This window comes from Mytilus californianus, unplaced genomic scaffold, assembly GCF_021869535.1.
Source record: "Mytilus californianus isolate M0D057914Y unplaced genomic scaffold, xbMytCali1.0.p SCAF_7, whole genome shotgun sequence".
Classification (NCBI taxonomy): domain Eukaryota; kingdom Metazoa; phylum Mollusca; class Bivalvia; order Mytilida; family Mytilidae; genus Mytilus; species Mytilus californianus.
In genome coordinates, this window is record NW_026262723.1 from 115,855,810 (window position 1) to 115,872,482 (window position 16,673).

Below are 16,673 nucleotides of genomic sequence, written 5' to 3' on the forward strand. Positions count from 1 at the left end.
TATTAGGCTGCTGTGGATGAGAGCAAGGAATACGATAATTCTCCGTAGATAGTTTTTATTGCAACTGGAGAAAATATGGAATGTTTTATATTTTTATACTAACTTATAAAAAATCAAACTCTCGTCTGTATAGTGTTTAATTTAAACTATCCGTCACGTGTCATATAGACCATCGCATATCATCGAAAGGACCATCGCACTTCGGCGCAGACCATCGCACTTCAGCGTGACCATCGCACTCCAGCGTCCCCATCGCACCTCCCGAGTCCTACATATATATATATATATATATATATATATATTAACAAGTCTAAATTGAAAACAACGTTCAAACCTATGATTGCGTTGGATAAAAACCGCAATTTTTATACGTGTGCATGCAAAACAAATTTCTTGTTAGAGGGATCTAAATACAGCACAAACAACATTTTCCAAAAGACCAAAAAAGTGAAAAAGTATATTTTAACAAAACGCATTTGACTATATTTATGGCTCTTGGCACAAGAAAATGTATCTCTTATGGAAAAAATAGGCTGTTATATTGGAGAGTGTTTTGAATTAAGGAGATCAGGTATGAATACTGATACTAAGTCGTAAATAATTTGAGAATGAATGCATATAATGTAATTCTATTATTTTATTGTGCATTCACAATATATATTGTTGTTGGCTTTGATTCTGACCAATGCTAATATACTAAATATACATTTTCATGTACACTGTTTATTGTTATAATTACATGTATCAATTATGTCAATCAATTGTAACTGATTTTATGCCCTTTATGGGAAATAACAATATTCTATTCTATATATATATATAAGTACGTCTAAACAAGTGACAACTCTACGACAGTTTCATCCGTTGGAATACCAGTGAAGGTGATATTCGGCTGAAAACACATATTATATTCATAATTACTCTAAAAATAAGCACAACAATGTTAAATCTGCAAATTTGCGGAAGCAAGTTTTTGTTCTTCCCTCGCCGGGATTCGAACTCATGCTATTGAGATATCGAGACAACCGCCTGCACTGTGTCCAGCGCTCTAGACCACTCGGCCACCTAGACTGAACTAAAAATTTAGTTTTCGTTGGCCTAGTGTTACCTTTCCTCGTCAGTAGAATCTAGAGTTGTAACACAGTATATGATATATTAGGCATGAAGATGGAATTGATTGCAGAGTAGCTAAATTATCTATCGGAGAGGATCGTAAGATGCAGTCACAGAAATAATTATTTAAATAAGTACGTCTAAACAAGTGACAACTCTACGACTGATCCATCGATTTGATCACCAGTGAAGGTGATACACGGCTGAAAACACATATATTCATCTAGGTGACTGAGTGGTCTAGAGCGCTGGACACAGTGCAGGCGGTGTTGTCTTGATATCTCAATAGCATGAGTTCGAATCCCGGCGAGGGAAAAACATTGTTGTGCTGATATTTAGAGTAATTATGAATATAATCAGTTTTATTGATGGAGGAAGTCGGAAAGCCCGGAGAGAACCACAGAACTTCGGCAGAAAAACTGACAATCCTAGTCAATAATATTGGAGAAAAACGCACCTGCAACATTCAAGTTCGAAATCACAACCTCCGTGATGACAGGCTAGTGATACAGAAAATCAAATACCTAGACCACTCGGTCACGAAGCCCCCTCGCCACACGGAAGAGTAAAGATTGAGCTAAACAAATCCCACCAAAAAATTAAACTGGAGAGAACCAAGATGCGCCGTTATTGTAAACATTTCCTGTACCACAGCCGTAACCGTCGTGTGTGTAAAATCGGAATATACTCATAAAAATAATGGACTAAGAGATGACATTGCCTTAAGTCTAACTGAAGTATATGTATAACTGAAAAAGACCCGAGCGACTTATCGAAAGACTAATTTGTCATGAATACAGGCATAACTAAAGTACACATGCAATTCATAAAAATGGATAACAGGAATTATAAAACATATTGGAGAGTACAACAGACCACAAGGAGAAAAAAACAAACAACACCCGACTTCTCTCAACACATGGTAGCCTGATTTGGAACAGATACAAAATGTAAACATATAATAACAAACATGTGGCGGGGAAAAGGATTAATATTGTGCTACAATTTTTTGCACAATGGTAATTACTAATGCAAATTTGTGATTTACCTTTAAAGGGAAACGCACAAATGAGCTATTGGAAATGCTACACGATACACAATTAAAATTACAACCCTAAATATACTCACTGAATCGTATTGATATATAGTTCTAAGTTTTAGTATTTAAAAATGAACAAATATTGCGTCAAAATTCAATTTCAAAATGTAATTAAAGAATTCAACATAGAACCTATTTATTTTATAAGTAAATATTAGAAAAAGAGGATTTGGTGCATTGCTATATGAATATGAAAGTCAAGCAGTCAGGATTAATTGATAACAAAATACTGTTTTTAGTTCATACTATGATAGCAGTATTTTTTTAAACACAAAAGTAACAAAATTAAAGAAAATAGAAAAGATAAATACGATTGTAATATTGATCAATATTACAATCGTATTTATCTTTTTAGTTTTCTATAATTTTGTTACTTTTGAATTTGAATTTTAATCTTTATAAACAGATTTATTCAAACGACCGCTGAACATTATAAAATGCTTTTTTAGATGGAACGTGTTAAATGAATCGCTTTTCTTGATTTACCCTTGTCAACGCCCAACCCCCTAAATGTATAAATAGATAGCTTATCACGTGAGGAGCTATATTACCTAACGAGACCTAAACGAATAGCCAAATTCATCAGAGGTCAAATTTGTCTGAGGAAGTTGGAGTCCTTGTTAATTAATTTTAAATTTATCTATTGAAATTTAAACAAAACAAATATATTTATAATTCATGTCAGTGTCGAAGCAAAGACTATTGAGCTGATGACACTATTGGGTTACTTGTTAATAAAAAATCACATGAGACTATACTGATGAAAATTTAATAAAATTTACAGTAATTGACAGTTTCGTATGATTGTAAGAATATTATTAGTCGATGTTATCCTGGCTTCTTAGGCTTTATCTAAAAATATATTAATGGAAATATTTTAATTATAATTGACTTACCTATTTTAAAAGTAGGTAATGCATACACCTTGTCCAATAATTGTAGAAAAGCAAGGACGAAAGACAAGCGTTTTGTCATCATGATGCTATATAATAATGGCAATGCTTATAGCGGTGAGTACTTTTATTATGCAATATTTTTTTCTTCTGACTATTGTCCAAACAAACTTTGTAGATCTCACTTAGAACACCAAGTTTCTTCTGTAATTATTTGACACATTGATTATCAAATTAGTATTTTCTATATAAGCGTTATATGTTCCATCGATTTCTTACAATCGAACAAATAACATATTAATGTTATTTAAATGATATTTAGCGAGTGAAATATTCGTTAATTTGTTTTATTATTTTCTTCAGCTATAATTAATATTGTCAGAGATAAAGAAAGTAATCTACATGAATGTTGAATAGGAAATGTAATAAATGAATGATGCAGAAAAAAAAGTCTGTAATCGGTTAGATGTAAATTATTTTCTTATTGAAGTATAGATTCTAGGTACTGACATTGTTTATCATAATAAATACGTGTTATAGTGTTCTTTTTATTCGTCTTTGTATATTTGTAACCTTTACTGTTTAGTCCATTTTTTGGTAATATACTTTTGAAGTGGCTAGGTATTTATACATCCCGCCATTGTTTTATTGTGCTAGGGTCATTTTTGTATTTTTGTCTTTCAGTTTTGCTTATGTACTTTGTCTATAGAGTGTCTATATGACATTATGTTTTTCTGTGTTGGAATAGTTATTAAGATTATAACACAATGTTGACTGCTGTACCCTTATTTGTGACATTTTTACCTACTATGTCTGTTTGTTTTGTTCACACATTGTCGTCAATATAATGGAATTATATATGACTGTCATACAAGTGAGAGGTTTAGCTAGCTATAAAACCAATTTTAATCCACCTTTTTCTACATAAGGAAATGCCTGTACCAAATCAGGAATATTACAGTTATTTTCCATTCGTTTGATGTGTTTGAGCTTTTGATTTAGCAATTTGATAAAAGTTCGGTATTTTGTTATTTTACTTTTTAGCACCGGTGAACTTTTGATAAAACAAAGTTAACTGCACCAAAACGCAAACTTGTGTGACGGTTGTATAAGCACTACATGTTGAAACCTAATGAACACCAAAATTTTAGACGCTGTGCAAGATCGTGTCCTTCTTCGCTATTTGTTCTCCTGTTGTATAAAATCTTTTCGGAGGTATACCTACCAATATAGGGTTTGGGACGGAATTACTTTGGCAGTTGAAATGTTTTCAGCTTGTTTTCAGAGATGACCGAAAGCATTCTCTATGGTATGGTATTATTTAGCTTTTAGCTTGCTTTCAGTGATGGCCGAGAGCATTCTCTATGGTATGGTATTATTTAGCTTTTAGCTTGCTTTCAGTGATGGCCGTGAGCATTCTCTATGGTATGGTATTATTAAGTTTTGTGTTACGTACTGTACTTTTATATAAAAAAAGTATAGGAATGTGGTATTATTACCAAAGGGGCAACTTTCAATATAAGACAATAGGACAAATATGAGAACAATTACATGTCAGCGTTTGACCTTCACCAATAATAAAATAAATGGAGCATGTGTCCATGATGCACTTCTTGCATATAATGGAAAGGGGGGGGGGGGGGGAGGGGGGACATCATAATCACAACATCTAAAGAACTAATTGTAAAACTGAGGTGGAATGGTCTAGTCTCATCAGAACAGCACTTAGCATAAAACGAACCCACGAATATCAAATAGACAATAGGCACAAAGTACCGATTATTCGTAGTATATGGAAGCTAGTTCAAAACCCAATACATTCTTAGATATAAGAAGATGTGGTATGAGTGCCAATGAGAAAACTCTACATCCAAGACAAAATTTATAAAAGTAAACCGTTATAGGTCAAAGTACGGTTTTCAACACGGAGCTTTGGCTCACACCGAACAGCAAGCTATAAAGTGTCCCAAAAATTACTAGTGTAAAACCATTCAAACGGGAAAACCAACGGTCTAATCTATATAAAAAACGAAAAACGAGAAACACTTATGAACCACATCAACAAACGACAACTACTGAACATCAGATTCCTGACTTAGGACAGGTGCAAACAATTGCAGCGGGTTTAAATATTTTAATGGTACCAAACCTTCACCCTTAAATGAATCAATAGTGTAACATCACAACATAGAAAGACACACTATAAAATATCAATTGAAATGGCTTAACTCAATCAAAAGACATATTAACACCAGTGAACATACACTGAACAAAATAATTTTGCATACTTAATAAATAAATAAATTTTATTTCAAGAGGATAATCCGGTTAGTTACAACTGATCTTCCTGAGAGTCCTCAAAATAATAATAAAATATACATAAAGTACATACAATATTATAATAATATTATAAAAAATTGTAACATTTTGCATTAAAAGATACAAGTGTATTACTCAGCTTTATTTCATTTGGTAAACTGTTTCATATTTGAGAACCAGAATATATAAAAGTTTTCTTCAAAACATTTGTTTTTGGCTTCAGAAGTTTCAATAGTTTGTCATCAGCTGAACGTAAATGTAATTAGTGAGTTCTAGTCTAACGGATGACAAAACAATACGATTTTTGCTCTTAATTGCATTCATTACAGTCCTGAAAATGACACGAAACATATTTTTCATTGTTATCCATAAAGCTACTGCATTTTCGCGGCTTTAAAAAATTGATGTCGTTCGTAGATACTGCCTTTTTAATCATTTACTTATTATTTGTGTCTTTGTATATGTAAGAGAATGATAATCCCTTTCTTCATGATTAAGTACGAGCGTTAGCGAGTACTTATCATGAAGTAAGGGATTATCATACTCTTACAAACTTAGAATATTGTAAAGTGCTCAAGGCTCAAATGATCTCTTGATTGGTTGTATTCAAGAATTAGTTTCATTGTCATTGCAATGTTTCTAATTGATGCATGACTTCCTTTTTCGGCATTTCATTTCATGATGGATTAGTTTTAGTGATGTAAGGACTTTCTTATTATTTGGGAAATATAAATAAAAATGAGTTATAGACATTAGGTCACACAACAGTACAAAGAAAAAGTAGGAATTGTATATATGTTTCCTGATTGTGAGTATGACTGTAAATCATGTAATATTTTAGTGAGGAATTATCCTTTGTTTATTTTCAGTTTAAATCAATAAATACTTTTGAGTTACAACTAATTTTATTTCACAGGCAATATTTTGGTTCGGCTTTTTAAATCAAATACTATTTCATTCAGTCAGGGGAATGTTCAAATAAAATGCCCGGTAGTAGTTTAAAAGTATTAAACATATTCAAAATTTACATTAAATCCCTGTTTTTTTTCGTTTTTATTTTTATTTTATCGGAATATTGGAAATAACTATTCTTCACAACCGCTGGTCCAGTATTCAGAATTTGGGAAAACTAAAGATTTAGGTTATTTTTTATTTAAATTTTTTCTTCTTTTTTTTTTGCATTGCTTTGATATTATTCAATTTTTTTAGTAATTTGAAGTTATTAATATTTTCATAATGAAATTAAAGGTACCAATTTTACTGCACCAGTAAATTTCAACTTATTTTGATTTTTTTGTTTGTTTCACAAATCAACTTTTAGTCAGTTTCAATCACTGTGTGATAAATCCTTTCAATCTCAAAATGTGCTTCAGGGCAGTTGTAACTCATTTATAGAAACTCTTTGTTTTGAACTGTAAATAGACCTAAATAATAGGATAATCCCTTACTAAGAACAATGATTTACATTCATTCTTCACAATTAAGAAACATCAAGTCCTACAATTTCATTGGTCGAGAACACTTTGCTATATTCTAATGGGAGATTAGGTATTGATAGCAGATTTTTATAGTTTTTAAAAAATCATTCCAAACTAGTCAAGGCACGTACTTTTTTTACATTCATTACGAATTCTTACAGTATGATCGACAAAAATATTTCATCCTGTGATTCTTGATCAAAATTTATACCTGCAAATTAACTTTCAGGTTGTTTTGGTGCCGAAGTTTAGCGATCGTTACAGAATCATGGAACACGTGGAAAAAAGTTAGACGATAGATCGATATATATATATTTGTTTTTTATGTTTTCTATGCGTACCAATTTGTTAATCAAACAGTTGTTAAATGATTTGATGTATTATTTTTTTTAACTTTCATATTCGATTAATACACTCTTCTGTCCACGTTTGTTTACCTTTTTTTTCATCGCGGGTTTTCACTCGCACTTGTGCTGTGCGATTGTCGAAGTTATAACAAATGGTATCATAGTTAATGTAACTGTATACGGAAAAGCGAATTAGAGTACGGGAGGACAATAATTCAAAAGCAGCACATTCCTGAAGATTTTGATAAAATAAAGGATTTTCTTTTAAAAGAAAGTCTATGAACACGTTTTTATCGTAAAACTTAACCATGCAAGTAAATAAAACATTTTCTCGTTCTTTTTAAAAAAAAAGTTAAATTTGAAGTAGCATAGGATTGTAAACATTGTATATCGTCAGATATAAATCTACTTTTGGGTGCACTCGTTTTTATGTGTTATTAGAAGAAGGAAAAAACCCAATTAATACGTATTTGACATCAATTTTGTTTTTTTAAGTAAACTGAATATTTGCAAAGCATTTCTTTATAATTGTTTTTATATCAATTTTTAGTAACACCTTATAATTGCAATTTTTAAGTCAACAAATAATGTCGTCTAATTTGTTTGAATTTTAATCACGTATAGCCTATGCCATAGAGAGAAAACCGCTCATTCTATAAAAAGCCTGAATTATTCGACCTGTTTCATTTTTTCAAACACAAATGTAAATATCACCCACTTTCTGATTTCAGAGCTTACTGTCCATAGCAGAATTCAAAACTGAAATTTGGTGTTCCATCGTCGACATTTGACCGCTCACGACATGTGTAACTTCAAGGCATATTTTAGCGGCGATCGATGTCTTTCAAAATTACTGCACTTTTCTTGTATCCCTGGTACTTTCGACTGGAGAACCGTCGTACACAAAGCATCGCACAAATTGGCACTCCGAGGCGGGTGGGGAGAAAGAAGGTGAACTGTGGCTTATTTTTATCAATAGTACCGCTTAAGTCGACGCTAGGGACCGTCTTGACCTTGTTTTAGGGTATGAATGATACGTTCATTGTTGAAGACCCTACATCAACTGTCAAGATGAAGAACAGGAATAAAAGCCCTGTTCATTGATAATTTTCTATGTTTTCTATGTATTGTCTGCGATTTTGTCCCATGTACATTTACTCCATATCCTTTCATTTTCTATACAATGATTACAGATTCAAAACTTATTATATTGCAAATTCGGAACATGAAATACTTTCAATATTACGAATTCTGTATATAAAATATGATTTGATCACCATACCTTTGCATATTTGCACTTTTATATACTTACTTAGATTAGGTCCCGATTCGGAATCATTTACCCTTACAGAAACAGATAAATATATATAAAGTCTTTCCATTCTCAATTTTATCTTTAATATATTTTTTCAAATTTAATTTGTGCTCTTGTTTTTGATCTCAATTTCAAGTTTCTGTCATAAGATTAGTGAATTATTTTGATGATTTATGCCAAAAATTTATATTTTTCCAATCATGGCAAAAGGGAGGGGCGCTAATCCATTACGCCCTCTTGAATCCTCGACTTACACTTCTATTTTGATGCATTTATTTATAAAGCACATGTTGTGTTTGTTAAACTTTTTGTAATAGCAAAGTAATTCATTAAAAAGGGTTACACGATTTATACTTGCTTTTTTTTTTAAATGCTTCTTTCTCCGATGGAGATTGTTCTCCAGTGTTTTGAAAATCTTATTGTTTCCTTGTTTTGTAACGCATGCACGCCAGGACCGATTCTTAGATTTAATATTCCTTTATTTACAAAACAAAACTGAAAGTAGACACAAAAGGTGATTCATATACAAAATATATGGGGGGCTGGGGGGCCCGGGCACCCCCTTTCGTGGGAAAAATTTGGTTGATAATATAGGGAATCACTGAAGCATGACTGAAGCGGGCCCCCTTAGGTCAGTCAGCGGGCCCTCCTTATGAAAAGTTCTGGATCCGCCACTGTCAGGTATCCTATGGAGTTTCTGCTTGACTGTATAATTTTTGTATGTGTAATGGTACCAAGCTGTTCCTCACTGTCCAATAATCCTGTTCCGAAACTAAACTGTAAATAGCCTAGTTGCAAATTTGTATTGTATGACATAATGGATTTTTATTGTACCATCAATTCTATATATTGTGTATTTTGTTTATTTTGGTCATCTTGTGTATTTGTACTTATCATTTTCTCAAAGTAAAGTCTAGAGGTCCTCGGAAGTCGCGTTATTTTTAGACATGGTATTTCCCATCTGCCGTGGTATTTGCTAGCAAATACCCCGGCAGATGGAATTCCCTAATGACAAATACACCGGCAGAGAAAAGATATCTCAATATATAGAAAATTTGTGAAAAATACCATTTCACTCATCCAAACAAAATACAGCATTATTACATAAAATGGAATTATGTTGAATAAGAAACAAAAAGTATAAAAAAATCATTATCCAGTTATTTTTGGGAAAAGAAGAAAGTGAAAGTGAAAGTACAAACCAATGATAAGGGATATCAATACTTATGAGTCACTAGATAGACTGAGGGAACATTCATGTAAGTAAATTGATATATTATTAAAAAGTTGTAAAATTAGATTAAAAACATTGTCAAACAATAAGTCCACAAAATGTACTTATAACTGAACGAAATTGAGGATATTTACAAATACATAGATATAGGAAGGATAACGTAGACAACAGATAAAAATATAACTTGTAACGAACATTCAGTTGACCAACTTTATATAAATCTGTGATCGCATGTTACTGGTATCATTGTATTAATCATTTGCTTGGATCCTAATCAAGTTATGATATGAATATTAATAACCAAAGGGATGTAAGGTTGATACGTCAATGACACAGCAACCTAACGACACAGACAACCAAAATACATTATTTGAACATGTTGAAAGACAACCTTTCGAGAAAAACCAAATAATTATACTGTTTTAAATTTACTTAAATACTCTTTGTGAGCCCATTTAATGGAAATAAAACATCTTCTTCTTCTATTCAATTATACAGTGAGACCAAGCCTATCGTATATTAATCAGCAATTGGGGAGTGAGGTACTAATTCTCCAAAAAAACTAGATATCATTGAGATGGGAGCCATCTCTGTGTGCCCCGCTGTGAAGAATGTGTGGTAAAAAAATTGTATCTTTATCATTGGACATGGGGTTGTCAACTAAAACCGAAGTTTATGACCTTGACCTTTGACCTAGGAAGTCGTACATAAATTATGACACACCCTCTGGTGTTGGTTTATATACATGTCAAGTATAAACTTTGAAATCATAACGGTTCTCAAGATATAGAGCGGACACGATCTTTACCATAGGACATGGGGTTGTCAACTAAAACCACAGTTTTTGATCTTGACCTTTGACCTAGGAAGTTGTACATACATTATGACACACCCTCTGGTGTTGGTTAATATGCATGTCAAGTATAAACTTTGAAATCATAACGGTTCTCAAGATATAGAGCGGACACGATCTTTACCATTGGACATGTCAACTAAAACCACAGTTTTTGACCTTGACCTTTGAACTAGGAAGTTGTACATACATTATGACACACCTTCTGGTGTTGGTTAATATACATGTCAAGTATAAACTTTGAAATCATAACGGTTCTCTAGATATAGAGCGGACACAATTTGTTAAGGACGGACGGACGGACAGACTGATCACTATAGGGCGTCCGCCATTCGGCGGGGCCCTAATTAAAACTGATCCCGAAACCATCTCATTCTAGAAAGCAATGCTAAATTTTCTAAAGCACTATTTACTTGGTATTAAATATGATCCTTCAACTTATTCAGCAGAGGTGAACGTAGTTATCCAATCAGTATGTAAAAAAAATAAGAAGATGTGGTATAATTGCCAATGAGACAACTCTCCACTAGAAATCAAATGACATATAAGTTAACAACTATAGGTCACCGTAGTTTTAACATGTTTTTAACATGGTTTACCCTGTTTTCAAAATCATGTGCCTTTTCATCTAATCGTTCCGAAGGAACCATGAGCTTTTGCCATCACTTGGCGTCCGTCGTCGTCGTCCGTCCGGTGTAAACTATTTCAAACATCTTCTCCTCTGAAACTACTGAACAAATTCCAACCAAACTTGAGCTGAATGATCCTTAGGGTATCTAGAATAAAGTTTGTGTTTTATTTTCTGTTTCGTCAAAAAACATGGCCGCCATGGCTGAAAATAGAACATAGGGTAAAATGCAGTTTTTGACTTATATCTCAAAAACTAAAGCATTTAGAGCAAATCAGACAAGTTATAGTACTCATTAGGCCAAGGTCTACCGGCCCTGAAATTATCAGCCAAATCGGGTATCTCATTTTTAGGTTATTGCCCCTGAATTGATGATTTTAAGGAAATTTTGCAGTTTTCGGTTATCTTGAATATTATTATAGATAAAGATAAACTATAAACAGCAAAATTGCTTACTTTAAAAAATCTTCTCCTTTTAAAACTGCAGAATCAATTTCAGCCAAATTTGGACTGAATGAGTTTCAGAGTGTCTTGTATAAATTTTGTATTTTTTTTCCTTGTCAAGAAACATAGCCACTATGGCTAAAATGGAACATAGGGGTAAAATGCATTTTTTTGCTTTTGAAGAAAATATGACAGATACAAAGAACATTTAAATGGCATTTTTAAGCCACTCATTAATATATATTGAAAAGCATAAATAATCATTGATGAAAGATTTAAGCAAAGAATTACAGGTGAGCGATTCAGGCTCTTGAGAGCCTCTTGTTTATTTCCTTGTTCAAGTTTGCAGTAACCCTGTTGGTAGCTGCACTGTGCAGGGTTATCATCAGTACTAATGAGAACTGACGGTTACTTATACAACATATTATAAATGAACTTGATATAATTATTTCTCATGATGAAATTGTGCATTGTATACACAAGTTCAGATGTATAAATACACATATTCTTTGACTAAGTGTTTTACTGCCACCATTTTTTTCTTTGCTGCATTTTTATCGTTTCAACTGATCAAGGAGAAATGTGGAGGGTTGAATTGAAACAAAACAAATAAAAACGTAATGAATTGTAAAGTTCCGACGTACCAGTATGATAAAAAAGAAATTCACACTCGTACACCGTATCTTTTAATTAACTTTCTCCATATTTTAACTTTTTTCTGTTTATTCACAGAATGGCGTCTGTTTACTGGCAAGACTACCTCTCTCTAAAAAAAGCACTGTTGCATATGTTTGAAAATAAGATCTCTTGTGATGTAATTTTTGATATTGGGAGTGACGAGATACCTTGTCATAGTTTTGTATTGATTGCTCGTAGCCATGTCTTTGAAGCCAATCTGGACAGTCCATTGGTAAAATTAAGCAGATATGGTGTGAACTCGATGAAGAAAATAGAGTTACATGAAGTAGTAGACACTGATGGCGTCAAAGAATTTCTCAGGTTAGAAATGTCTAATGTTGCTTTAGTCATAATAGAGAACAATCCGGCTTATACAAGGATTTTTCTATTATTAGTTTGCTTCGTATCGAATCGGCATCAAACATTTGTATTTAAACTACGAAAAGCTGCGTCACGATACGACCATAACCAACAATCGTTATAAAAAGTACGATGGACTCTTACCTACAAATAATATATAGCAAAATAGAACAACATATAAAGATTGAAAAAGAGAACGGTCTCGCTTTATTGTATCGCTTTACTGTACCTGTGTTAAATTGCCCCAATTAAACTGTTTTGTTGGTACATGGATGACGACCCGGTTTGGATTTATCGGGGTTAATAAGTAATTCGTAGTTTTTCCATATGCAAATCTGTAGAGGAATTAGGTAATAAAAACTTGAACGCATATTTTTTTCGAGATAAAGCCTCAATAACGAAAAAAGTCACTATAAACTTTATAGACATTACTAGTATGCATGGTAACACCTAAAGATTCGTAAAAATTTTCAGATATCTGTATACAGATGACATTGACCTCGGTGAAGATAATGTGATGACCTTGTTGTACTTAGCACGTAAGTACATGGTTTGCAGCCTTTCTGAAAAGTGTCAGAGTTTTATCACCGCAGCAAGCCTGGATGACCCTACTAATGCAGTAGAGCTTTATCATCAGGCATTCCTGCTAGACATTACAGATGTGATGGAGGACAGCATGAAGGTCATCAATCAAAGCACAAAGCGATGTTTGGAATCGGAGGCATTCCTTACACTTCCTCCTCAATGTATTAGAGGTTTGATAGCAGACGATCATCATCAACTGGACGAAGACAACATATATCGTTATGTTGTGCAATGGTGTGAGCGCAGGTGTGAAAGAGAGGACATTGAAAACTCTGATGAAAATTATCGAAAAGTCCTTGGAGATATTTTGTACGAAATACGGTTTCCAAACATAAGTTACAAGTTTTTTAAATCATCAATAGAGAGAAGAAACATATTAACAGAAAGAGAAAAGAAAGACCTTACAAACATGTATAGAAATGAGAATAGATGCACGTATAGAGGAATCTTCAAGTCCAAACCTAGAAATGTCAGTGAGCGTTTGATGAGAATGACGGACTATGAAGAAAACTTAATTCTAGACAATGCCAATCATTCAATAGCTTTCACGTCGTCGGAGAAAGTTCTTCTACATGGTATCGTCACATATGGATTAAGCCACGAAAAACAGAAGTTTAAAATTTACGTTAAACTAACGGATGGAAATGGGAAAGAGATCATGAATGATGAATTCTGGGTAAAATCTAAACCAATGGAAAAAGAGTATGATGTAATATTTCAGAAAGCTGTAGAAATTCAACCAGACATAAAATTTGTCATATCATTGGAACTAGATGAAGCAAACTGGATGTGGAATGGCAAAAATGGAATTCGAAGTGTGTATTTTAATAACTCAGAAATACAGTTCACAGATGAACCTGGAACGGAAGAAACTAATACATTTCAGGGACAAATTCCTGGGATAATTTTATCATGATAACTGCAATGATAGAAGATGTTTTTTAATTTAAATTACATGACTTTCATTATAAACATTAATTCTTTATTCCAGAATCATCACATGACGTTAGATTACCTAAATTACATGCGTATTTAACTAAATAGTTAATAGATGCTATATTTAATGTAAAAACATATTTTTGTATAAACTCCATACATAATAGGGCCCGTAGATTTTTTCTTGGAGTAGGAAAATATACACCAAATAATGTCCTCTTTATGACGATTTTAGAAACCGTTTATATTATGTTGCTGAAACTTTTAATGAAAATTATAATACTTTAGATGACAAACAAAAATTAGTGTTTATATTCTCAGATGAAGATATGATACGTGTGTGTGCCAAAACCTGTTATTTAATTTTAAGAAGACGTAGAAATTTTATTTATTGTAAATAGTTCTTTATTTCATATTGTTCAATGTAGTAAATCTATGAATTTTAATATTCTCTCACAAGTCTGTATAGAATGGCTCTCATTTTATGTAGTATTGTGTTAAAATTTATAAATATCGATTGTACTTGTTGAGAGATGAGACTTGAATAAAACATTGTATTGAATTGCTATTATACATTATACTACTCAGAATGAAAGGCCATTCATACACTGCTGTCAAACTCATTACTTTGATCTGACCGATGTAGATATTTATATATCCTTTGGTCCTCGTCTTAGATTTATCTGATTGAAAATTGTACCACAGCTTTCATCTTCAATGAAAATAAAGGAAATCTTAAACGGAACAGCTTGAAATGTCTTGGGTAATTTTTAAAAGAAGCAGTTTAACCTTGTTTACGTACACGGAATTTAAGGAGTAGGTTTGTTGGGGGTCTTTTTTGGTGCCAAACATTGATTCCATTATTTCAAGATGAAGAGTGTTCCAGCTGATGTGTAAGAAAGTTAAACGGGACGATTTTTGTCGTTTTTACAAAACTTTGCCAGTTAAATTAGATCGAAAATAAAGATCTTTGTAAAAGTTCACAAATCTTCTGGATTTTAACTAAAATTAGGCCTTAGAGCGCAAGGTTTCACCAACTATATATTAAAGTCTGATAATTCATTTGTAATAACAAAAATAAAAAGAACGAGTCTTTTTTGTTGACGCATGCGCTCTATGTTTCCGTAAAAAAAACATTTGAAATTTGCAGGTTTTTATTGAATTTGGCGAAAAATTAAGATGTGTGCTAATTGTGACGTCATAGAAATAACGCTAATACGTAAATTTAACTTTTTTCTATCTAGTAATTGTTGAAACTATGATACATTGTAATTATGACCTCTAAATCCTTATTTGAAAATTCAGCTAGAAATAGGGGTCATTATCAAACATACTCATTTTTATACAACTCAAATTATGCCAGTGCTGCTAGGCTGAAAATTATCGCGGGAAATGACCTATACCAACCAGGCGATATAGTAATTAAACTTAAAGCTCACAACACATTTTAGTCCACCTGACAAAAAGGGTCAACTGAGCTATTCTCATCACTTAGCGTTCGTTGTCCTTGTCGTCTGTTGTCGTCCGTTAACTTTTACAAAAAAATCTTCTTCTTTGAAACTACTTCGTCAATCTTGGCCACAATCATCCTAGTGGTTTTTCAAAATAGTTTGAAAAATATGTCCGATGAACCCGCCTCCCAACCAACATGACCGACATGGCCAAAAACCTTATCTTCAAAACCGCTAAAATCTTACATGGGCAGAATGTTGAGTGCCATCTACACCAAAACTGTCAAGCGACTCCTTATAGAGTTATTGCCCTTAAATGACGATTTTTACCAATTTCTTTATTTTTTGCCTATTATGTGATAACTTTAATAGATAGAGTTAACGTGATCGAAATTGTGAGTCGATTTCTTATAGGAGTTATAGCCACCAAATGATGATACTTATCTATTGTTTGCCTTTAGGCTTTTTATTATGAAAACTAGATAAAGAGAAACTTTAAATTGTAAAAATGATCAGCAGAACAGATTTGTCAAGTGGTACTTGGTCGATTCCTGAAAGGAGTTATTGCCCTTCAATGATGATTTTTACTCATAGTATGCATATTTGTTCAAAACTATAGTAAATAAAAAAAATTGTAACAGCAAAATTTACCAGCAAATAAGATCTTTAATGTATCATTACCTTGTAGGAGTTATGGTCCTTTAAATTATAAAGAATTTCAACTGTTTCGGTTTTATACATCCTTGGCTTTCAAATATTCGGCTTTGAGCGTTCCTGATGAAGGTAAATCCAGAAAAGCGCTTTGGACGCATTACATTTATAACATGTTGTTTTCATTCTTTAAAAGATATTATTACATTGGTTGCAATGAATTACATTGATTTCCCAGTGAAATAAAAACCGATAATTTCACATGTGAAATAAACGTGGTTATTTCACT

At 32.6% G+C, this 16,673-nt stretch overlaps 2 protein-coding genes across 3 annotated transcripts in view; both read left to right on the plus strand.

Annotated features, from left to right (window-relative positions):
• LOC127707552 (perlucin-like protein) overlaps positions 1 to 16,673 on the plus strand; it is a 204,840-nt gene that overhangs the window by 114,550 nt on the left and 73,617 nt on the right. The window lies entirely within an intron of this gene.
• LOC127707546 (BTB/POZ domain-containing protein 3-like) lies at positions 9,483 to 15,027 on the plus strand. The gene is made up of 3 exons (XM_052212140.1): positions 9,483 to 9,823; positions 12,456 to 12,722; positions 13,236 to 15,027. Exons 2-3 carry the CDS (start codon positions 12,457 to 12,459, stop codon positions 14,260 to 14,262), a joined length of 1,293 nt encoding a protein of 430 aa, XP_052068100.1. The 5' UTR covers positions 9,483 to 9,823; position 12,456; the 3' UTR covers positions 14,263 to 15,027.

What these genes read in the sequence shown, in the direction of transcription:
- LOC127707546 (XM_052212140.1), top strand. Translation starts at nt 12,457, where the DNA reads ATGGCGTCTGTTTACTGGCAAGACTACCTCTCTCTAAAAAAAGCACTG. An exon ending in GGCGTCAAAGAATTTCTCAG is followed by an intron (nt 12,723 to 13,235) that starts GTTAGAAATGTC and finishes AAAAATTTTCAG; the next exon opens with ATATCTGTATACAGATGACA.